We start from the raw sequence: 24499 nt of genomic DNA, 5'->3' as shown, positions 1-24499 counted from the left end.
TCTTTGTTCAGCAACACTCCCTAGGACCTTACCATTAAGCGCATATGTCCTGCTAAGATTTTGCTTTCCTAAAATGCAGCACCTCAGATTTATCTAAATTAAACTCCATCTGCCACTGCTCAGCCCATTGGCCCATCTTGTCAAGATCCTGCTGTAATCTGAGGTAAGCTTCTTCACTGTCCACGACACCTCCAATTTTGGTGTCATCTGCTAACTTACCAACTATACCTTTTATGCTCATATCCAAATCATTGGTTATAAATAACAAAAAGCAGTGGAATCAGCTTGTGGCACTCCACTGGCCACAGGCCTCCAGTCTGAAAAACACCCATCCACCACCACCCTCTGTCTTCTACCTTCGCACCAGTTCTGCATCCAAATGGCCAGTTCTCCCTGTATTTCGTTAGATCTAACCTTACTAACCAGTCTCCCATGGGGAACCTTGTCAAACACCCTACCGAAGTCCATATAGACCACGTCCACCACTCTGCCCTCAACAATCCTCCTTGTTACTTCTTCAAAAAACTCAATCAAGTCTGCGAGACATGACCTCCCATGCTCAAAGCCATGTTGAATATCCCTAATCAGTCCTTGCCTTTTCAAATATGTGTAAATCCTGTCCCTCTGGATTCCTTCCAACAACTTGCCCACCACAGCTGCCAGGCTCACCGGTCTATAGTTCCCTGGCTTGTCCTTGCCACCCCTCTTAAACAGTGGCACCATGTGCACCAACATCCAGTCTTCCAGCACCTTACCAGTGACCATCAATGATACAAATATCTCAGCAAGGGGCCCAGATGTTGAAATTTTAATTCAAAACTAATAAGAAAACTTTTAAAAGCCTAACCTAAAGGTTAGCATTGTCGATTGTTGCAAAAATCCATTTGATTCATTGATGCCCTTTAGGGAAGGAATTCTGCGATCCTTACCTCATCCGGCTTTATGTGACTCCAGACCCACAGCTATGGGGTTGATTCCCCTCAATAAGAGGTGGTGGACGATGAATACTGGCCGAGCCAGCAATGCTCACATTCTAAATGAACAAACTGTTTTTTTAAAAAAAAAGTTCTTTGTTCCCTTGAACATCACCAGAATACCTTCCTCAAAAAAAAAGCACAGAATAAAATGTTGTGTTTTGCTAAAATAAAGTTTAATTGTTTATCTCTCTGGCAAGCGATTACCATTTTCTTTTTACCTGTTACCCCTGTATTGGCAGGTGTTGCTGAGAAATTGAAAGCAGGAGCAGCTGTCGTGGTTGTGCCAAACCCTCCAAAACCACCTATGTGGACATTTAAGAAAAATCAGAATTCAACAAAAAGTAAACTAATTCATTTCATACCTTTGCATTTGTGACCCACCATTATTTCAATACACCAAAGTATTCAGTTAGAAGATTTCCAGATTTAGTGAGCAACTTCTAACCATATAGCTTTAATAAAATGCCAATCCTTTCCTACCCATAAATGCATAATCACACTGTAGGGTGGCAGGTTATTTGACTACAATCAGGAAATGACTGTAGTTGTGTGAATTATACCATAATCTTATTGCATCACTGCAATGCAAGACTAGAAATACATTAGTTACTATCTTGCACACAGTCTTCAGAATGTTTCACAGCAGTTTTATATCAAATTGCACTGGTGAAGCAGCATTGTCAGACTTCCAATCTTCTTGGAGCTGTTAATTTATTCCATCATATTAAATCACAACTTTAGAAAACAAAGATCTCTTCACTAAAACCTTTTCCCTTCCTTTTAACCAGGAGCCTATAGCTATCAATATTTCTTATGCATTCATCTTCAATAGATTTTCCTCCTTCAAAATTAAACAAATCTCCAACATTCAGAGCTTTCTTAAAAAAAACTGGAAGACGGAACTTGAAAACTATCCAGAAGTGACGGAATGTGCTATCAAGTACCTCAGATTTTTTTTCCTGTCTGGGCATTTTACTTGTGATGCACAAAAAAAAATTTCATTGCACAGAGTTCAGTCCAACTAATTTCACCACTTGCATTTTACGTTTAAGACAGGAATTCAGAAAATCTCTTTCAACGTTTCATGACAAATAGTTTCGTTGGTGTTCTGATAGTAAGATGACCTCCTTTCAGCCATTGTCAGCAAGCTATTGAATATTTAACTACTTTCAAATGGATTATCAAAAGACCTTGGTCAACAGAACCTACGAAACTGACCATTCTGATGAAAAGACCTTTGACCTGAAACTGTTTCTGTTCCTCAACTGATGCAACCTGATTGATATATTGATTATTTCCAAAATTGTGTTTTTTTAAAGTTTCCTTGCAGGTTTCCAGAAACCACTGACATTTTTGGTTATTAAAACATCTGGATTCATTAGCTATATTACACAAAGAAATAGATTACAATAAAACAATTTACACACGCTTGCCAAAAGATCATAAAACACTCAGTATGATTGGATATTAGGAAAAGGCTAGTAAAAAACTATTCCTTGCCTGGTTTAAGTGTTGCAAAAACAGATAACCATAGAAATAATGACCAGGTAGTTGAGAAAACATTTTATCAGAAATTCTACAGGTTAAATCAAACACATTGCGATTTAAAAAAAAACATCTGGCCAGTAGAAGGATCTCAGTTTCCATCATCCCTGCCAGGATAATAAAGGCGACTTTTATATTTTAAATATAAAGCATGTTAAATATGGAAATGATGGGTCACAAATACTTACTAACCATTTGCAAACATACATCATTCTAGCTAGAAAGATTAACACACTAATGCTCCTTGTTAAGTGTATGAGTGCAAGATAGGAGAAATGGATCATTTCAAGGCTCATCAGATGACAACTTTAATGCAAGATAACAGAAATGTCATCACTGCTCCCGCAAAAACATAATTAGAAGAGAGAATGGCATTCTTGTAAAAAAAATAGTACTGGGACTCCCCCAAATCGCCATGCAAACATGGGGAGAATGAGAAGGGAAATTCATTCCATACTATGTGATGGAAATGAACCAAAAGCTTGTGGTGTTACATTTTATAAAAGTCATCTCAGAACTTGAAAAAGGTGAAATTTCGAGCATAACATAATGGCTCAAGACTGGGAAACTAAATTGATTATATGCAACTAGGCCAGACTCTTAAAAAAAAAATTACACACCTCATTGTCCTTCAAATGTGTTACATTTTGAATGGAGCCAATTCATCACAGGTTCAGAAAACTAAAGCACACAATAGAGAGAACAAAACAAAAAAAGGAACAGGAGATAGATACTGGCCTTGCAACAAGGTTTAACAAAACTTAAAAAATAAATTCCTTCCTCTCTTCTCGGATCAATTAACATTTAAAATAAATGGTTAATTCCTCCATTAATGGCTTAGGAATGAATTTCAATCAGAACATTCAATGCCCATATCCAAAAGAATAATTTCAAATGATCCTGACTTCAACATGGAACTATCATAACATTGCTGCAGTAACAAAAGGACTACAGGTTCGTCCATTCCAGATTAACTACTGATTGTAATTTCCAGCAAAAATATATGTTTACAGCTTTTAAAACATTGACTCATACAGATACAGGAGCAAGTGTATATGTCTAGCCTCAATTACAACTTTGCTTCAGTATTAGTTCTCCATGCATAACCCTGATCAGCAGACCCTCAAAAGCTCAGGTGTTGCATTTTGATCCTTTGCCCTAATAAAAAGTCTCAATCAAATGTCTCAGTCTTTGAATATCCTCAAACAGTTAAAAGGGAATGCCAACCAGAATTTTACATGTATGTTTGGAAACAAAAATAAAGTTTAATATGTAAGTCATAGTGAATAGCCTTTTGATGGAGTGGCTCATGCTGTACAATGATTTAAAATAAAAAAAAACATTGTTGACAATTGATCACAAACACAAATGAACCGAATCAGATCCAGCTAGGAAGCATTTTTTTTTTAAATTCAGGGTATTCCTCCTTAAACTAAGCAATAAACATTCTCTTCCCCCATGGTAACATTCATATTTCTTCAGAAATATGACAATGTTTAAAAATAGATTTCACATACAGGTTCCTACTTCTTAAGAAAAGAAATTTCACAAATTCACATTTATTGTAAAAGGAGACATGTTACCAAAACACCAAATAATATTCAGTTTCTAAACTCAAAATTTAAAAAGCTAACAAGAAACTGGTCAATGCCATGTATTGAGAACACATCTGACAACCCATTTCATGCTGAATGTAAGGCAGACTCATTGGTATAGAGACAGGATAGCAGTTTATGCCTGATCAGCAAAGGACCTATACCCAAAATTTACAACATTTGCACTTTTTCTTCCACTTTTTTTTAAAAAAAGCTACATGGTAACACTGTTCATGATTCAGATGTGGTGAAAGTGAGGACTGCAGATGCTGGAGATTAGAGTAGAGTAGAGTGTGGTACTGGAAAAGCACAGGTCAGGCAGCATCCAAGGAGCAGGAGAGTCGACATTTCGGGAAAAAGCCCTTCATCAGGAAGGGCTTTTACCTGAAACGTTGACTCTCCTGCTCCTCGGATGCTGCCTGACCTACTGTGCTTTTCCAGCAACACAGTCTCAACATGATTCAGATGTGCCTGCCTCTAAAACTAATTGACTACTTATATTTCACTCCTGCTTTTTTTTTTAAAAACTTCATACAGTTGCGTGGGAACCACAAGCATGTCTTTTGTCCCATCTCAAGCAATGACACTATACTCCAAGAACTGAGTTTTTCTTCTGCAAATGATGAGCAAGGAGAAACTGTGCCTTTGAACAAAAACGACAACAGTAGCGCTCTCCAGGACGTTATTCCAAATACTGGCACTTCAGAATTAAGTACACAAATAATCAGGAACAGTGAAACCAAACAATGGGAGAAGAGATTTTTAAAAAACAAATAAAAGGAAGTGGTCACTCAAATAAACATGCAAAAAGGTAGCTAACAAAAAATAACTTTCCAAATAGATATGCTGGATATGTTTCTTGTACTGTCACCACTCCAACTCAGAGTTTGAATAATGACCAAGTCACTTCTGGATATTGGAATTTTCTAGATTGTAGACAGGGGAGAGAAAACCTGACCACAGATGAATGACTGAAATACTCCACTGATAAAAAAAACTTTTACTGGAGACATAAAAGTGATAAAACATTTGTAAAATAATAATAAAAATGACCTCACTTAAGCAAACCCTGTATCATTCAGGTTCCAGTTCTAAAGCACCGTTCAAAAATCATATCAATGGCAACAGAAAAAGTTAGCGTGCAATGCTTTGGGACAAGCATACTAACACTCTACCAACTGATTTGAAAGATGCGGAGGTACTGGGGTCAGACTAGGGTGGACAAGGTCAGAAGTCATGACACCAGGTTATTGCCTAACAAGTTTATATGAAATCACAAGCTTTCGAAATGCTTCTCATTCATCAGGCGTCTTCATCATGACCTAATGGAGCAGTGTCCCAAAAGCTTGTGATTTCAAATAAACACGTTAGACTATAACCTGGTGTTGTGCGACGTCTGACACAGATTTGAATAGGCATGGTTATGCTTACTTGATTAACTGTGACAGTCGGGTAAGCTTCTACTCAAAATATTTCAGTACGTTTGCTGGGAACAATGAAGGAGTAATGGAGCTTTTCTGAATCACATGGTCTCTTCACCAGGTAGTTCCTGAATTTTCACAAACCTTATGTGTTCCAAAATCGACATCTTTAATTTCCATGTTAAATGGTAGTAAAATAAAGTTCCTCCTGATGGTGGTGATGTTGAGCCAGTGTACAGGGCTTCACATCAGCAGAAATATACGTGCAGTTTTGTCAAAGTAAAAAAAAAATTCAAGTAGTCAAAGTTTTCCACAGTATTATAAATGAACAGTGCAGAAAAGTGCATTCTGTTTATGGTCTGGAAGCTGTACATCCATGAAAGGGAGTGCTTTGAAGGTGAACCATGAATATTTACAAAGAAAGTCAAAATTCTCCTATAGAAGAGAAGCACCATAATTGCTGGGGTTCCATAATTCCTAAGGCAGACTTGGACTTTGACAATGTTTTTGGAAAATGCCCAAACCAGGTTTATGGAGAATAGAATATGGGAAGCCAACTAAGAGTGGATTGGAATAGTCAAGCCCAACAGCAAGAAAGGAAGGCGTGGAGGAGAGTTGTAGCAGCAGACGAGTTGAGGTGAAGCTAAGTTACTGGAGGTGGAAACAGACACAGTCTCAGCGATGTGTTTACAAGCTCAGTCTGGATTAACATAACACAGTCGAGAGCGTGGTGCTAGAAAAGCACGGCAGGTCAGACAGCATCCGAGGAGCAGGAGAATCGATGTGTCAGACATAAGCCCTTCATCAACATAACACAGACTGTTCAGTCTCGGACAGTGACCAAGGAGAGGGACAGAGACAGAGATGACAGTTAGACAGCGGTATTTGGAGCAAAGATTATAGATAATGGTTTCAGAATTCTCAAGTCACAATTGAAAAAAGGTCCGCTAAGCCAGTGCCAGAAGTCAAATAAGCAGTCGAAGAGTTTGGTGCTGGAAAAGCACAGCCGGTCAGGCAGCATCCGAGCAGCAGGAGAGTCAATGTTTCGAATACAACCTCTTCATGAGCTGGTGCTCAAAAATGTCGACTCTCCTGTTGCTCGGATGCTGCCTGACCGGCTGTGCTTTTCCAGCGCCACACTCTTCGACTCTGATCTACAGCATCTGCAGTCCTCACTTTCTCCTAGTCAAATAAGCAGTGACAATGTTAATTTTTATTTTCAATTTTCTTCCCTACCATCCCATTGGCATGGACTGTCAATGGAATTGAGCTCAAGAGGTAATAACAACTTTCTATCAGATGGCTGTTCCTCATATGATTATTACAATGTTAGACATTCTATTGCTCCGGATATCATCCTTTTTAAGAAGTGCAGATTATGAGAAATCAAGTCTGAAAACCATTGAAAATCCTTTTTCCCTCAATCAATATATTGAGATCACTGCCTGTATTCGCCTATTTATGATTCTTCCACCAACTACAACAAACACTAAACTTCATTCTCTCCCATCGAAGACAATTCATCAAATGTTAAGCCTGGGGCTTTTTAGAACTGCAAAACTAATCGAAATGCTGATTGGAAAAAACTCTGCTTTCAAATTTCAATTTCAACATAATGAAACATCCATCTATATCAGTGAAAATTTCAGATGAATTATTAAGCCAGTTGGTTATAAAAGTTACCAACAACTGACACATTCAAGCAGCAGTAAAGACTGAAAATGACAAGGAACAACATGCGACCACTACGCCAGTCAAGCTGATGCTTTTAAAGTTAAAATCCAGCAAAGATACAAAACTGATTGCAAGAAGGATTTAATTTGCAGGGCTGATAAAGAACAAACAATTTGGCAAATTGTTTTGAAACACAGATTATATCCAATACAAAGCAGGGTCGGCTTCCCGAATATATGACACAAGTTCTCCAAGTCAATTAGGAAACCAATTTGGAGCACAATACAATCCTGGAGAATTCTATGATCATCTTATGTTAAGCAAACTCTCATTACATGCTCGAATGGAGCTATCTCCCATGTGCAGGGAACAATGCACAATCCATGCAGTAGAACAGCCACATCTTTTAAGACAGGTGTGGATTGCAGAAAATAAGCTGACCTAATTACAGTATGCTCCCCTCAAACAACATTAATCATTTTACAAAACAAACAGACTAATTTAATGTTTAATAATCAAATCCATTGGGTTTTTAAGAAATATTTGCCCTATTTCATTTATAAAGACAAAGGGACAGAAACTTACCTTAAGTGGCTATTTGGAGTTCTAATAAATAGGTTATTAAGTACACATTAACACTACAAAGCTACTCGCTGTCCAACTAAGTCCATCCGTTTTACTGAATACATCACAAAGTTAAATTGCTGCTTATAACTAAATCTTTACGTTACATTTCACAAAACATTAGTATAACACTAGAATGGATACAACAACAAAGAAACGTTAGCATTGATACATGGTACCTCCTGGGGTGCTAGGACATGCATTCACACCCACAATCTACCAGTCTTGACCATGATGTTAAAGGGACCAGTAAACAAAAAGCACCTCCTCAAATAGAAGGACAGAAAGACTATGTCTGGGCCATGATCTCACACTTCAATGTCTAGTGTGAAAGCTTCACTTGAAGTGGCTGGTAACTTGGTTTCACAGAAGTGACCATACAAACTTATAAAAGGAGTTTGGAATATAATTATTAACATTGGGCACAATTCAAATCCTTGCTCTTTAACAGTTCTGTGGAAAAGCAGAGACTAAAGCACTTAAAGCAGAGATTAGGAGGAGGAGAGAATAACCAAATGATTTTCTGAAAAGTAGAGGAGGAAGAAATCTTTTCTATTACCAAAAGCATCAATAGTCAGAAGATAACTGGCAAATAAATCCAGTGGAAAAGAAAAGTTTGGGCGGCACGGTGGCACAGTGGTTAGCACTGCTGCCTCACAGCGCCAGAGGCCCAGGTTCAATTCCCATCCTCAGGCGACTGACTGTGTGGAGTTTGTACGTTCTCCCCGTGTCTGCGTGGGTTTCCTCCAGGTGCTCTGGTTTCCTCCCACAAGTCCAAAGATGTGCGGGTCAGGTGAATTGGCCATGCTAAATTGCCCGTAGTGTTAGGTAAGGGGTAAATGTAGGGGTATGGGTGGGTTGCACTTTGGCGGGTCGGTGTGGACTTGTTGGGCCGAAGGGCCTGTTTCCACACTGTAAGTAATCTAATCTAAAATGAAGCTTTTCTCCCCCCCTGAGTTCTGGTTGAGTTGGAACATACTGTATGAAAAAGTGCAGGAAGCAGATTCAACTGTAACTCAAAACAAAATCAAATACACACTTGCAATGTAATAAGCTGAATAGTGAGATTAAAGCGATGGTTCTTTCAAAGAACTGGCTTAAATAGGATGGGCCAAATACTCTTCCTTCCATTGTTAAATGCATAGTGCTTCCTTAAGTAGGGACAGCAAATTAACTGTATTATTCCAAACTGTTTCCATTATTTCAGGACTGATACTAACTACACAAAACCAGATACAAAGTGTATAAAGTCCAAGCTGCTGTAACCACGGTTTCAATACTGAAGGAAAGTACTACCTACAGCAATCAGAGATAACTGTTGAATGAAAACTGAAAAGGACCCAATGAAGAACTGCAGAATGTTTATTACTACAGTGCAGGGTTTCCAAATTTATGTACAGTATGTAACACTGAGCTACTCAGCTGTGGATCTGTTCGCTCATAGGCAACCATTGAAGATGTCAAACGTTGGTGAAACCAAAACTTAGATGAAATGAGGCATTGAAATGAATGAGTGTATTGAAAATAATCTGCCACTTTGCTTGCAGCGGCAGGAAACTACCTGTGCCAGCCAAGCCACCACTACCAAAACCAAAAGCTGTGGTTGTAGCTGCACCAAAACTTCCGATATTTAAGCCAATTGCAGTGTTAGCGTTTAGTCCGAAACCCCCAAAATTAAAGCTACTGGCTGTAGCAGCTCCAAGCCCACCAAAACCTGCAGAAAAGGAAGCACCGTAAAACCAATGCAAAAAATGGTTAGTTTAAAGCAAACAGCATTTTATTATGGTCCCAAAACAAACACCGTCAAATTTAGATTTCCCTAAAAGCTCATAGGAACATTTTTAGATTGGATTAAAATGGAAAACAGAAAGGACTCATTAAACAAATACAAACTAGCAATGCACACAGCTGCAGAATATAAAGTAACAAATTAAGAATACTCAATAATGAGGTAAATATTTAGTTCTGAAGTATTCAAGTGTTCGATTTGGACCATTAAAATAGTAAAGGGCCAAATCATTGACCTCAGAGTTTCCTGAAGTGGATGCTCAGGGGTCAGTGCAATATTCCATCAGAAAGACAACACCCTCCAGTTCAACCCCATTTTGGAGCAGACTCCGAGTCATGGAGATGTACAGCACGGATACAGATCCTTCAGTCCAACTTGTCCATGCTGACCAGATACCCTAACCTAATCTAGTCTCATTTGCTAGCACTTTGCCCATATCCCTCTAAACCCTTCCCATTCATATACCCATCCAGATGCCTTTTAAATGTTGCAACTGTACCAGCCTCCACCACTTCCACTAGCAGCTCATTCCATACACTCACCACCCTCTGGGTGAAAACATTGCTCCTTAGATCCCTTTTAAATCTTTCCCCTCACCCTGAACCTATGCCCTCTAGTTCTGGACTCCCTCACCCCACTGAAAAGACCTCGACTATTTACCCTATCCATACCCCTCATGATTTTCTAAACCTCTATAAGGTCACCCCTCAGCCTCCGACACTCCAGGGAAAGCAGACCTGGCCTATCCAGTCTCTTCCTGGAACAGCTCAATCCCTCCAACCCAGACAACATCCTTTTAAATCTTTTATGAACCCTTTCAAGTTTCAGAACATTCTTTCTAAAAAGGGAGACAGAATTGCACACAATATCCCAAAAGTGGTCTAACCAACGTCCTGGATGTAACATTGGAACTTCTGACTTAAACAGGAGGGTGCTACCACTGAACTAAAAGTTGGAACCACCTCAACACAAGTACCAATTGCAGGAATTGCTTTTGACATATGCTAACACAAGCCATTATCATGATTACTACACAAACATGCTCAATTTTGATCACAGGACAGAAAGAAATTGTATTTTGTTCCAGGACAAAAAAAAACTGTTTTACTTTAAAAAAAAGTTAATTCATTAGATCACGATGTTTTAAAGTAACCACAATAATTGTGACTGTAGTTAGGAGCTGAAATACGGCTCTAGTTTCCATTCATAAATATACATGGGGCAAGATTCCCTCTCGTTTTGACTTGATATAAAATAAAAGGAACTCAAATTTCATGAAAAAAAAATCAATGACCACTCCTTTTCCTCCAATCCTTCATAGCCTCTTTCTCTGCTATATTTGATCCATTGTAGTTTATTGAATAACAGGGGAAAGGATGCCAAAGTCATTCATATTCCCTACATCAAAAGAAATGTTTAATTCCTTTTTTGGGATACATTTATCAAAATAATGCTCATGCAAAGGTCCAAACAGAATAATGATGTTAAAATTATTGAAAACTACCCCTACTTAACAAGCCATTGAGAAAACTACACAATCTATTCACTGTATTAGTGCCCAAAACAGGTGATTTCAATAGTGTAGACCTTTTGGAGCAGTTGAGGGCAATCTTTCAAGGGGTAACGATAAACTAGAGACAGCATTACATAACTGCTACAAGGCGGAGCAACTTGGGAACCTTCACACTGCTAGCTGTTCAGTCTTTTGTTGAATATCAAGAAGTAAAATTGACATATTATTTTGAACACAAAACAAATACAGGGCACATCACAAGGTAGTGAAGAAGGAAAAATATGCCAACACAGAACGAAGTATGAAAAGCATTGGTAAAAAGCTTAGTTTTAAGACAAAACAGCTGCAGAGGCAAATCTGCTTAAGCATGATAATGGGGATTAGGGTGGGTGTCTAGGCAGCCAAAGACACAGATGGGGAAGAGAGGGTTTAAAGTGTGAAAGGAAGGGGCAGTGGCACAAAGGTATTCATTTCAGCACACCAACAGCAATTTTCAAATCGGAAACATTTAGGAATCAGAAGTCAACGTGAACATCACTGTGTCAAAGGGAGAGAAAGAACAAAAGTAAACTTTTCAACATCTGGTCCTTATTTCACTATTTAATTAGACAAATGGCTCTCTGTATTTCAAATCCATTTTTCCTATGTTTCAGTTTAGACACTAACACAAGAAAAATCTAGATCTCAATCTGAACAGCTTCAATTAATCCAGCATCTACAATCTTTATCAAGGATGAATGGCAAATTCCAAACACTTTCTATGAACAAGGGCTTCCCAATTTCATGCCTGAAAGGTTCAGCTGTAATAGGATTATAATTCCCCCACCAGAGATAACAATACAGAAATAATACATAGGACCTAAAGAATTTGTCTGTAAACTTAATTACTACATCATGTTTCACTTTATTTACTAACGAACAAAATCTGGAATGGATACACTATCTAATAACTGGTATTATTAATGAATACCAAGCTTCACTGATTGAGGTTGTATCTTTAATATGGGGATCATTTTCACAGATACACGTGACCACCAAGCTCACGGAATTGTGGGTAATGAAGGTCAAGATAGCTTTCAGTAACTATCTAGCAAAAAGAAAATACTGGCATTTCAAGGTGCAATATTTGCAAAAACTTATTTCACAGATAATTTGTTGATCAACGTTACCACACCTGTTGATGCTCCAAAAGGAAATCCTGCTGTTTGCCCACTTGTGGTGGTCGTGGTCCCAAATGTGCCAAAACCTGAAGAAATATATCACAGCTTACAAAATAGTATTTTAGAAGGCACTCATTTTATTAAATTTTAAACTCTAAAGATATTGGCTAATGAAAGGTGCTACTCAAAAGATTAACTTAATATTCTATTTACAAGTCCTCAACAACCTGTTCTTCAAGTCTGGCATTCTGGGAAGGGAAAGCACATCTAGTGGTAATAATTTTTTCAACGTTCTTATTTTTTGGAAAAAAAAAGAACGCGGTAGGTCATGGGAAAATGTGGATAGTATCGTTCAAATACCAATTGAACCTGAAAACAAACAAGTTCTGAAGAGTCACTGGACCTGAAACATTTGCTCTGCTTTCTCTCTACAGATGTTGCCACACTTGCTGAGCTTTTCCAGCAATTTCTGGGTTTTTTTTATTTCCAGCATCCACATTTCTTTTGTTTCTTTTTCTGGAAAAAGGTAGTATTGACTGCGATTTCTGAATTCCTAGGCTGTAATATGGTTTGTTGGAATGAACATTACTGGAGGATAATCGTTCAGTGGTACAAGTGTTGGAGTTTTGCTCAAACAGTCAATTTGCTGGAATTAACATTTCAACAAAGCTCAGTCATTATGTTATTAAGTGTATCCTCCAACCAATCAGCACTTATGGTGTAATGATGGTGTTCCTACCTCTAGGCCAGAAAAGACAGGTTCAAGTCTCACCTGCCTCACAGATAACGTCATAACATTTTTGATCAACTTGGTCAAAGGTATCTGAAAAGATTGTTTTCCCTTTATTTTGGTATTTATTGTGAATGACCCTGGTGAATGTAAGATGAAAGAAATTTGATAAAATGTATTTTTCTTCAGTAATTCACTTTCAGGGAACTTCTTGACCAATTAAAAACCAGTCTCCCCTCTATCCTGTTACCAACTGTACTGGTGACATCATTAGAACAGGCCAGTGAGGATGGGCATTCACCTCAACACTGACAAGAAATTTCAAAATTCTAATGGTTCCTATTTAACACTCCACAAAACATAGTTCCCTTGAATAAGGAGGGGTCTTCTCTCAAGACAATCCCTCCCTTTCAAACGTTAAAAATAAAAGTGCATGCTTGTGTGCAAGTAATGCATAACAAACAACAGAAAAAGGAAAGTGACATTCTTGGAGTAAGATACCGGTCATCTCACCTGTATAAGCAATATAGTGCAAGTAAATACCTAGAAAGGTTGTTAATATTAAAGACTGTATGGCACTATTCAAACAACAGTGGCATTCTCCCTAGTCTCCTAACCAATACACACCCAAAATCAAATAATTCAGTATTGCATGGCTGTTGTGGGACTCTACTATGCAAATCAACTGACATATCTCCTACAAAATAAAAGTTCTTGCATCGGCAGGAAGAATCAGAATCCCTGCAATATGGAAACAGGTCCTTTGGTCCAACAAGTCCACACTGACCCTCTGAAGAGTATCCCACCCAGACCCATTCCCCTACATTTACCCCTGACTAATGCAGCTAACCTGCACTATAGGCAATATAGCATGGCCAATTCACCTAAACTGCACATCTTTCGAATGCGGGAAAAAACCAGAGCACCCAGAGGAAACCCACATAGACACGGGCAGAATGTCTGTGTGGAGTTCGCACACAGTCGCCAGAGGCTAGAATCAAACCAGAATCCCTGGAGGTTATGAAGAAGCAGTGCTAACCACTGAGCCACCATGCCACCCAGTGTTTTGGTATATCACAAACCTGTGCTGTGTGCTATATAATACAAGTCTTCCTTTCTTTATCACAGAAGCAAGAAATTTTAAATTGAATTAAATGAATGACTTCTATTTACAAATAAGTTCCGATTATTGAACAATTTATTAAAGTTTTGGTGGCCAGACATCCAATTAGATGCCAGAATTAAATGATGGTAATTGGTTTTGTCAGATTTATATCTCACTTCTTTCAGCTACAGCTTCAAGGTGCTGGAAGTTTCTTATTGAATCAGTTGTTTGGCTTTGTTAAATAGTAGAGTACTTTTGGTTACATGTTCCATTTTCTGATGCTAATTTACTGAACTCTATTTCACAGGTTGTCATTATGAGATGGAAAGTCATAAGATCAGAATTGCCTAGTTCAATAAGCAATATACTAACACATCGGAGATTTGAGAGAAAGTTCGTAGCTCCAGATGTAAGCTTGCTCATTCAGCTGGTAGATTTGTTCTCACTATTTCATCACCATGTTAGATAACATCGTCAGTGAGCCTCCGGTGAAGCATCAGTGTTCTGTCCTGCTTACTATTTGTCTGGTTCGCTTTGTTGTGGCAGGTGATACCATTTCCGGTTCTGTTTGAGAGTTGGCATTAGGAGTCCAAAAACAGTATATTAATTGAGTTCCGGTTTGAATGCCAGGCCTCCAGGAATTCCCATGCTTGGTTTTGTTTAGCCTGTCCCATGATGGACGTGTTGTCCCAGTCGAACTGGTGTCCCTCTTTGTCTGGGTGTATGGTATCACTGAATTGTTAAATCAGTGATGGGCAACATGGTTTTGTGCAGGGAAAGTCATGTCTTACAAACCTAATAGAATTTTTTGAAGACGTGACCAAATTGTTTGGTGGGGGGGGGGGGCTGCATGTATTTGGACATTGGGACCGGTTCTGGGGGAGGAGGGACGATTACAAATTGGATGGTCTACTGGAACCAATATCCTTGGGGGTGCTTTTGCTAATGCTGTTGGGGAGGGCTTAAAACTAATATTGCAGGGGATGGGATAGGTGGTTAGTGGACAGTAAGGAGGTAGTAGCTAAAGCCTGGAAGGAACGAGATAATGAAGTCAGCGTGGCACAGGAGAGGAGTAGGCAGGAAGCAGATTATGAATGCAAAGGGACTGGTGGCCTGAGGTGCATTTGTTTAAACGCAAGAAGCATCGTACAGAAGGCAGATGAACTTAAGGCTTGGATTAGTACCTGGGAAGTAAGATGTTATTGCCATTACTGAAACTTGCTTGAGGGTACGGCATGATTGGCAACTAAATATCCCAGGATATTGATGCTTCAGGCAGGACAGAGGGAGGTTTAAGAGGTGGAGGCGCTGCTTTACTGGTCAGACAGGATATCACAGCTGTGCTGAAGGAGGGCACAAGCAATGAGGCTGTATGGGCAGAGCTAAGAACTAGGAAGGGTGCTGTCCTACATGCCTCCCAAAAGCAGAGGGGAGATAGTGGTACAAATATGTAAACATGTAGGAGCAACAGGGCGGTGGTGACAGGAGATTTTAATCCTACCAACATTGACTGGGATTCTCTTAGTGTTAGAGGTCTAGATGGAGCAGAATTTAAGGAGAATCTGGGAGGGCTTTCTAGAGCAGCATGCAAATAGTCCAACTCGGGAAGGGGCCATATTGTACCTAGTTTTGGGAAACGAGCCCGGCCCAGGTGGTTGAAGTTTTAGGAGGGGATTACTTTGGAAATAGTGATCACAATTCCATAAATTTTAGGATACCTCATGGACAAAAATCAAGTAATCCTAAAGGAAGGGTGCTAAATTTGGGCTAGGCCAACTATAACAAAACTCGGCAGAAGCTGGGGAATGTAGAATGGGAGCAGCTGTTTGTAGGTAAATCCACATTTTTTTTATGTGGGAGGTCTTTAAAGACAGGTTGATTAGAGTTCAGGAGAGACACATTCCTGTGAAAATGGGTGATACAAATGGCAAGATGAGGGAACCATGGGTGACAGGTGAGATTGTGAGACTGGCTAAGAGGAAAAAGGAAGAGTTCATAAGGTCTAGGTGACCGAAGACAGATGAAGCTTTGGAACAATATCGGGAATGTTGGACCAATCTGAAATGAGGAATTAATAGGGCTAAAAGGGGCCACAAGATATCTTTAGCAAACAGGGTTAAGGAAAATCCCAAAGCCTTTTACTTGTATATAGGGACCAAGAGGATAACTAGAGAAAGGGTTGGCCCACTCAAGGACAAAAGAGGAAAGTTACATTTGGAGTCAGAGAAAATGGGCGAGATTCTTAATGAGCACTTTGCATTGGTATTCACCGAGGAGAGGAACATGTCAGATGTTGAGGTTAAGGATAGATATTTGATTACTCTCGGTCACGTCTGCATAAGGAGGAAAGTTTGGGTATTCCAAAAGGCATTAAGGTGGACAAGTCCCCAGGTCCGGATGGGATCTATGCCAGGTTACTGAGGGAAGCGAGAGGAAATAGCTGGGGCTTTAACAGAAATCTTTGCAGCATCCTTGGACACACATGAGGTCCCAGAGGACTGAAGAATTGCTAATGTTGTCCCCTTATTTAAGAAGGTTAGCAGGACAATCCAGGTAATTATAGACTAGTCAACCTGACATCAGTGGTAGGGAAGTTGCTGGAGAAAATACTGAGGATAGGACCTATTCCCATCTGGAACAAAATGGGCTTATCAGTAAAAGGCAACATGGCTTTGTGCAGAGAAGGTCATGTCTTACAAACCTAATAGAATTCTTTGAAGAGCTAACCAAGCTGATTGATAAGGGAAGGGCTGTAGATGTCATACACGTGGACTTGAGTAAGGTGTTTGGTAAGGTTCCCCATGGTAGGCTGATGGAGAAGGTGAAGTTGCATGAAGTCCAGGATGTACTAGCTGGATGGATAGAGAACTGGCTAGGTAATAGGAAAGAGTAGGGGAAGAGAGTTTCTCAAAATGGAGACCTGTGTCCAGGGGTGTTCCACAGGTATCTGTGTTGGGACCACTGTTGACTGAGATATACATAAATGAGATGGAGGAAAGTACAGGTGGCCTGATTAGCAAGTTTGCAGATGACACTACGATTGGTGGAGTAGCAGCCAGTGAAGGGACTATCAGAGAATATAGATAGATTGGAGAGTTGGCAGAGAAATGGCGATGGAGTTCAATCTAGGCAACTGCAAGGAGATGTACTTTGGAAGATCCAATTCAACAGCGAACTATACAGTAAATGGAAAGGTCCTGGGGAAAATTGACATAAAGAGATCAGAGTGTTCAGGTCCATTGTTCCCGGAAGGTAGCAACGCAGGTCAGCAGAGTGCTTTGGATGGGGTATTGAGTACAAGAGTTGGCAGGTCATATTACAGTTGTAAGATTTTGGTTCTGCCACACTTAGAATACTGTGCACAGTTCTGTTGCCACTTTACCAAAAGGATGTGGATGCTTTGCAGAGGTACAGAGGAGGTTCACTAGGATGTTGCCTGGTATGGAGGGCACTAGCTATGAGGAGAGGTTGAGTAGATTAGGATTATTTTCATTAGAAAGACAGAGGTTGAGGGGGACCTGATTGAGGTCTACAAAATCATGAGAGGTATAGACAGGGTGGATAGCAAGAAGTTTTTCCCCAGACTGGGGGGCTCAGTTACTAAGGGTCACGAGTTCAAGGTGAGAAGGGAAAAGTTTCAGGCTGATTTGCGTGGAAAGTTCTTTACACAGAGGGTGGTGGGTCCCTGGAACCCATTGCCAGCGGAGGCGGTCAAGGCGGGCACAATAGCATCATTTAAGATGTATCTAAACAGTTACAGGAATGGGCAGGGAGCCAAGGGATACAGACCCTGAGTAAATAGGCGGCAGGTTTAGATAGAGGAACTGGATCGGCGCAGGCTTGGAGGGCCACAGGGCCTGTTCCCATGCTGTAAATTTTCTTTGTTCTTCCAAATCTACCAGCTCAACAAGCAAACTTACAACCCAATACTAACATACCCTCGAATATTACTTTGCAATAATGCAAACCTCTCTTAATCAGACCTTTCTTATTATCACACTTGTAGGACATGCTTTTGCATTGAATTCAGGCTTTTAGCTTATGCTTGCTTAGACATGGTTTCCTGATGTAGACACTGTCATTCAGATGGTTGAACAGACACACTTTTACTTGCACTGTTCGTGCAGATGCCTGAGCCCCTTGAAGGGATACCTTACTTAGGAAGCTCTCTAAACACGAGTTTCCATATAAAAAGAATTAAAAGCCTGTGGACAGCTGAAAGTTTAAATGAACGTTTGCAGTTATTTCGCTGCTGACCGCATATCCTGTGTCCATACCTCCAAGCATTTTACTTATAACAAACTGATTTATATCAACAACAAAATAAAAAAAATCAATTACATCAGTCCGGCACAAGTGCTTGATCAAGGTTGCCTAGTTTGAGAATTTGTCCAAGTTCAAGGTTAGAAGGTTTGCTGGTTTCCAAATTAAACACTAATTGTCTAAACCCACTAACCTTAAAAATTAGGAAACTATTTAGAACTGGAACTCAACATACATTCTGTGGAAATGGAGAATGATTTAAACACAAACATAATTTATTTTTAATAAAAGGGATTAAATTGTGACTTTTCCAAAACAATGTTCCAGATGCTACTGCAGCAGGACAAGTAATAGCTCTGACTATTACAATGATGTTTTAAATTTCTTTGCATTGTAATTTGCTAAACATAAGTGTTGATAACATGCAGTGAGGGAAATTGGTCACCAGAAATCAGGAAAGCATTGTATATATTAGCAAATGTAAGAATTTTTTAAAGAGTTTTTTTGGCTTTTAAAAGTCAAATTCAGAGGGACTTGAGTGAAACTGTACAAGGAACCTAAGTTAGTAAACAATTTGGAAAGTAAATGACATGTTGGTTTAACTTAAAAGGAGACCAGAACACAAGAACGAGGCAATCTCAATCTAAAAGGCACACCGTGAGGATTGTGCATTGTTTCGGTCTCCTTATGGAAGGATATTCTTGCATACAAAGTCTTATAAAATATAATCGCTCCTCCCTAATTGTCATTGAGAAGGTGGTGGTGGCTGCCTCCTAGGAGAGGTTAAATAGACTGGGGCTGTTTCCCCTGGAGCGGAGGTAGAGGGGTGACCTTTGAGGTTTATAAAATAGTGAGGGGCATGGATAGCGTAAATAGACAAGTTCTTATCCCCAGGGTAGGGGAGTTCCAAACTAGACAGAATAGGTTAAAAGATGAGGGGACAAATTTGAAAGGGACCTAAATGGCAACTTTTTCACCCATAGGTTGGTGTGTGTATGGAATGAGGTTCACTTCCAATTACAACATTTAAAAAGGCACCTGGATGGGTAGATGAATAGGAAAGGTTTAGAGGGATATAGGCCAAATGCTGGCAATTGGGACTAGGTTAAGAAAAGGATATCTGGTCGGCATGGATGAGTTGGACCAAAGGGTCCGTTTCTGTGCTGTGTATCTCTATGGCTCCAACACTATGGCCTGCTGTAAGAAAGGGAGTTATAGGACTTTGCTACAGCAACATTCTGGATGGCATGTGGCTTCAAGAAAGAGTATTTGCAGCATCTTCTGCCCTGCTGGGTGGTAGAAGTCACCATCCAAGTCACAAATGTTTGCTGCACATCGTGGAGATGGTACACACTGTCGTCACTGCTTATCGCTGGTGAACAGTGAATGCTGAAGCTGGTGGATGGAGTGCTACATAGGCAGGCTGCTACTTCTTTGATGGTGTCAAATTTCTTGAGTGTTGGAGCTGCATTTATTCAGGCAAGTGAGGAGCATCCCATTTCACTCCTGACTTGTGGAAAGTTGACAAGCTTTTGAGGACAAGGAGGAAAGATAGTCGCTGCTAAAACCCAAGCCCACAAGCTGATGTTAAAGCCGCAGCATTAATATGATAGTGGAGTTCAGCTCCTGGGCGACAACAACTCCAGGATGTCACTAGTTGGATTTTCATCAATGACAGATGGTTAGCTTCTTCCTGGTTAAAGATAGTCATTGCCTAATGGCTGTGTGTCATGGATGGAACTGGCCTTGATCAGCCAAGAATTGCTACACCAAGGACACCGACTAGTTCAGTCTCTATGAAATGGTGCTGAACAATGTGTAGTCATCAATAGCATCCTCAATTCCATCCTTATGATGGAGACAAGGAGACTGATGAAGCAGCTGAAGAAAGTTAGGTCAATGAAACTACCCTGACAAACTCTGAGCCAAGAAGCTCAGGTTCAAGTCCCAGCTGGTGGTATTCAATACCATCTCTGAACAGGCTGATCAGAGATAGTTACTCTGATGAATTTCAGCAGCGATAACCTGGGACTGAAATGATATTCCTCCAATAGCAGATATTGCTTTGAGCCAGGTGTGACTTCAATCAATCAATCGAGAGTTTCTCCCCTAATGTCCAAGGACTTCCAGGTTGTGAACCTCCTTTAATACGAATCCTAGTCAAATGCTAACAAACACAGATTGCTGGGGTTCTGTGAACTTTCTTCAGAACTCCAAAATGCTGGCTTTGCTTTTGTCTCCACAGATGCTGTCAAACCTGCTGCACTTCTCCACATTTACTTTCATGTTCCTTTTTTGTTGCTCTCACTACCTCTTGTATCTAGTTTTGCTCGCTGTCATTTCTTTGTGTCCCCTGAACTGTTTCATTTGCTGCAAAAGTTACTGAACCCAATACAAAGAGAGCTGAAAGGATAAGGTCACTGACACCCATTATACCCTTACCCAAGCTCATGAGATCAATATGCCACATCAGGCTTGATAAATTCCACTATGTTAGCAGTTTTCACTGTTCAAACAAAAGTATTCAACAGAAATTTATGGAAAAACAGGGATGTAAACATTAAATAGAATTCATTGCACTATAACTGTTTAATTTTTAAACGGGGTACTGACAGTGATCGTTCTCACCATTCAAATAACATTGAGGATGCCCAGCCAAGTTAATGTTTAATAGTCCAATGGAAAAAACCTAAAAGCCTGCTAAAAGGTTAATTTCATATTATAAAGAGGTTTATCAAATTACCAAAAAAAAACAAAAACAGAAAAGGCACTTCATAGGCACTTAGTTCATCATATACAAAACACCAATTAGTCAAAGCTAAATGGGTCTGGGTGGGTTGCTCTTCGGAAGGTCAGTGTGGGCCTGTTCCCCACAAGTAGAGAATTTAATCTAAACTAAAAAAAGCTAATGGAAGAAGAGTATTGCAAATGCATTCCTCAATACAATAAAATCAGAGCGTTTCCCCAAGTTATATTTCCCAAGTGGAACGTCAGTACAAGGGATAATTTCTGTACTTGGCCTACCCTTGAAAAGCAGGAGTGTACAGAAATATTTGCATTACCTCCAAATCCTGAAGCAGCTGTTGTGGTGGTGGTTCCGAAACCAAAAGTGGGCTGTGCCGTGGTTTTGGCACCAAAAGAACCAAAAGAAAATCCAGTGGTTCCTAAAAAGAACAGATTTATCACTAAGGATGGCACAGGTTTTCATTGTTGTGCATTTTAATTGTTGTTTATGGGTGTGTGTCACCAGAGACTTGGTAATACTGGAGATTTGATCATAATGGATTAAATAAATACTCACTCATCACACAACGGATGGCATGGAGTATTTTTTTCACCCATGTGATCCAAATTACGTAGAACATAGACTGTTGGAGCAAATGACTTTCTAATTGTCCTCAAGGTGAAAAGCAAAAACCTTTTCATTTCAAACCCAATCTTGATCACGTGGTATCAAATTGCTGGCCCCCTGTTAACAGGTGTAAGAAGAGCTTCACCAACAGAATTAAATAAAATTCTCTTTCAGATGTTATGAATTCCCAGCAGATTGTGCATTTGATTTAAACTCAACACGTGGTTCAAGACCAGGCCTCCGGAACAGGCTTGTACACATCTATCAAGCTCTGAGCAGAGGGTACTCCTTCTTCACAACATTGCTGCTGCAAGCTGAAAATTGATCTTTTGAATGAGCTCGTCACTTAGGAACAGGAGGCGGCCATTGGGCCCCTCAGACTCTCTGCCATTCATGAAGTTAATGATTGCTCCATATTTGTGCATCTCTACAAGAACCTTTCATCCCCTTGCTTGGCAAGAATCTTCCTACCTCTGGATTAAAAATATTCAGGGACTCTGCCTCCTATGCTCTTGGAGGGAAATTTTCTCAATATTTACGACTGAGAAAAAAATTCTTCTCATCTCTCCCTTAACTAGGTGACGTTTCTTTTAAGAACAGTGCACCCTATTTCTGGATTCGTGCCATCAAAGAAAATACCTATTTCATGTCCGCCCTGTCAAGATCCCTCAGCATCCTTGTATCAGGAGGCAGTCACACTTATGATGTGGGGGGATGGGGGGGTCGCCTGATTTGATCAGTGTTCAAGGTCAAGAGTGTATGACTCCAGGTAAGGAGAACTGGAGGGAAAATATGTCTCATACCCAAGATTCCTTCATCTTGTCTGGGTGAAAACAGGGCTGCGTGGTGGAGGATGAAGCCATTTAAATGAGAGGAGAAGAAAGGAACATAATGGCAGTTTGTGACACTATACTGAGGGAAGTTGAAAATGTTCTCTACAATAAAAAACAACGCAAGTCCAAATGGTTGTGCTGTCTGCCCAGCGGAAAAAGTTGAAGTCATTTGCTCAGGACTGGAGAGATACCGGCAGTGCAATATCTTCATGAAGGGAGAAATCACGCCTGACAAATTTACTAGAATTTGTTGAGGTAATAAGATAGAAAAATTGGAAACAGTGGATGTAACATTTGGATTTTCAGAAGGCATTTGATGAAGTACTACATGTTAGACTGCTTAAGATAAGGGCCCATGCTGTTGAAGGTAATATGTTTTTTTTTAAAGCATACTTAGAGGATTAGCTAACAAATAGAAGATAGAATTGAGGGGCTGTTGTGGTGCAGTGGTAGAGACCCTTGCTCTGAGCCAGGATGGCAGGTTCAAGACCTACTTCTGAACAGGTTGATTAGAAAATACCTAGAAGGGAAGATATGGGATTTGGGGTCATTTTCAAGATGGCAATTTGGAACTAGTGGAGTGCCACAAGGATCAGGCTGGGACCACAGTTATTTCCAATAATATTAATGACATGGATGTGAAAAGTTAAGATAGGTGGAATGGCAAATGCCGAGGATGACTGCACAAAGTTTATGGACAAGCACAAAGCAGCAAAATTCTGCAGTTTGAACAGTGCAGGAAAGTGTCAGGTACACTTTGATACTGTGGCAGGAAAAGTGGTGAAGCTGAATATTATTTAAATAGAGAAAGATAGCAGAATAATACAGAACAGAAGGATCTGGGAGACCTCACTCATGAATCACAAAAATGCTAGTATCCAAGTTCAGCGACTAATAGGAAAAACCAATGGAATGTTGACTAATGCAAAGGGAACGTAGCATAAAAGAAGGAAAGTTATGCTGAAACTGCACAAAGCACTGGTCAGAGCACAGCTGGAATACTGTGAACAGTTGTGGCCCCTTTATCTTAGGAAAGATATACTAGTACTGTAGGCAGTCCAGACAAGGTTCATTATGCTGAGTCCCTCCATAACTGGTATATCTATTGAGAGGTTGAGTAAGTTGGAATTTAGAAAAATGGCAGGTGACCTTAGGAAACCCGACAGGGTTGATGCGGAAAGATGCTTTCCACTTGTGTGTGAGTGTCAGACCAGAGGGCATAATCTCAGAAGGAGGGGTCACTTATTTCTGACAGATGTGGAGGAATTTCTTCTCAAAATGAATCTGTAGAATTCTTTACCACAGAGTTGGGTCATTAAACACATTCAAGGCAGAGATAGAAAGATTTCCAACTAGTAAGGGAATCTAAGGTTAGTGGGAAGTGGGATTTAGCATTATCAGATCAGCCATGATCTCACAATGGCAGAGCGGTCCCAATGGGCTGAATGACCTACCTCAGCTCTTACACCTTATTCTCACAACAGAGGAAGACTCCAGTCATCCTGATCCATGTAGGTATCAGAAAAGAAGGAGGTTCTTGTATGAAGAATTAAAAATTGGATCCTGAAAGGATTTCTGCCAAATACTTGAACCATGTGCTAATTGAGTCGGGGTAAATAAGATTAGGTATTTTTAAAACACCCTGCCCAGGAATTTTATTATACATCTCTGAATCAGGTGGGACTTGAACCAGAGGTAGGGACACCAGAGATGAATGCATGACTCAAAGATTGGTATGGGAGAATTTGGTCACAGTTTAGGGAACATTGATGCCAGTAACATGGAAAGCAGGATCTATACTGTCAGGACAGTCTCCACCTGAACCATGCTAGGACTGGCTTTCTTACAAGTCGCATATCTAGGGAAGTAGACAGGCTTTTAAGTTAAATATTGGGGTCAAAGAATCAAACCTGGGAAG

At 39.9% G+C, this 24499-nt stretch overlaps 1 protein-coding gene across 3 annotated transcripts in view; it reads right to left on the bottom strand.

The window, feature by feature from the left end:
* nup54 (nucleoporin 54) overlaps positions 1 to 24499 on the bottom strand; it is a 67966-nt gene that overhangs the window by 33018 nt on the left and 10449 nt on the right. Inside the window, exons 2-4 of one of the 3 annotated variants that reach the window (XM_060831951.1) lie at positions 21459 to 21560; positions 12313 to 12384; positions 1196 to 1279 (exon numbers count right to left, since the gene is read on the bottom strand). In XM_060831951.1, coding sequence (XP_060687934.1) covers positions 1196 to 1279; positions 12313 to 12384; positions 21459 to 21560 — 258 coding nt within the window. The remainder of the gene's footprint in view (positions 1 to 1195; positions 1280 to 12312; positions 12385 to 21458; positions 21561 to 24499) is intronic. The other 2 variants (XM_060831963.1, XM_060831956.1) reach the window with 2 other exon arrangements.

Source organism: Hemiscyllium ocellatum, chromosome 1 (genome assembly GCF_020745735.1).
Source record: "Hemiscyllium ocellatum isolate sHemOce1 chromosome 1, sHemOce1.pat.X.cur, whole genome shotgun sequence".
In the NCBI taxonomy this organism is placed as follows: domain Eukaryota; kingdom Metazoa; phylum Chordata; class Chondrichthyes; order Orectolobiformes; family Hemiscylliidae; genus Hemiscyllium; species Hemiscyllium ocellatum.
This window is presented reverse-complemented; position numbering and strand designations above follow the sequence as displayed.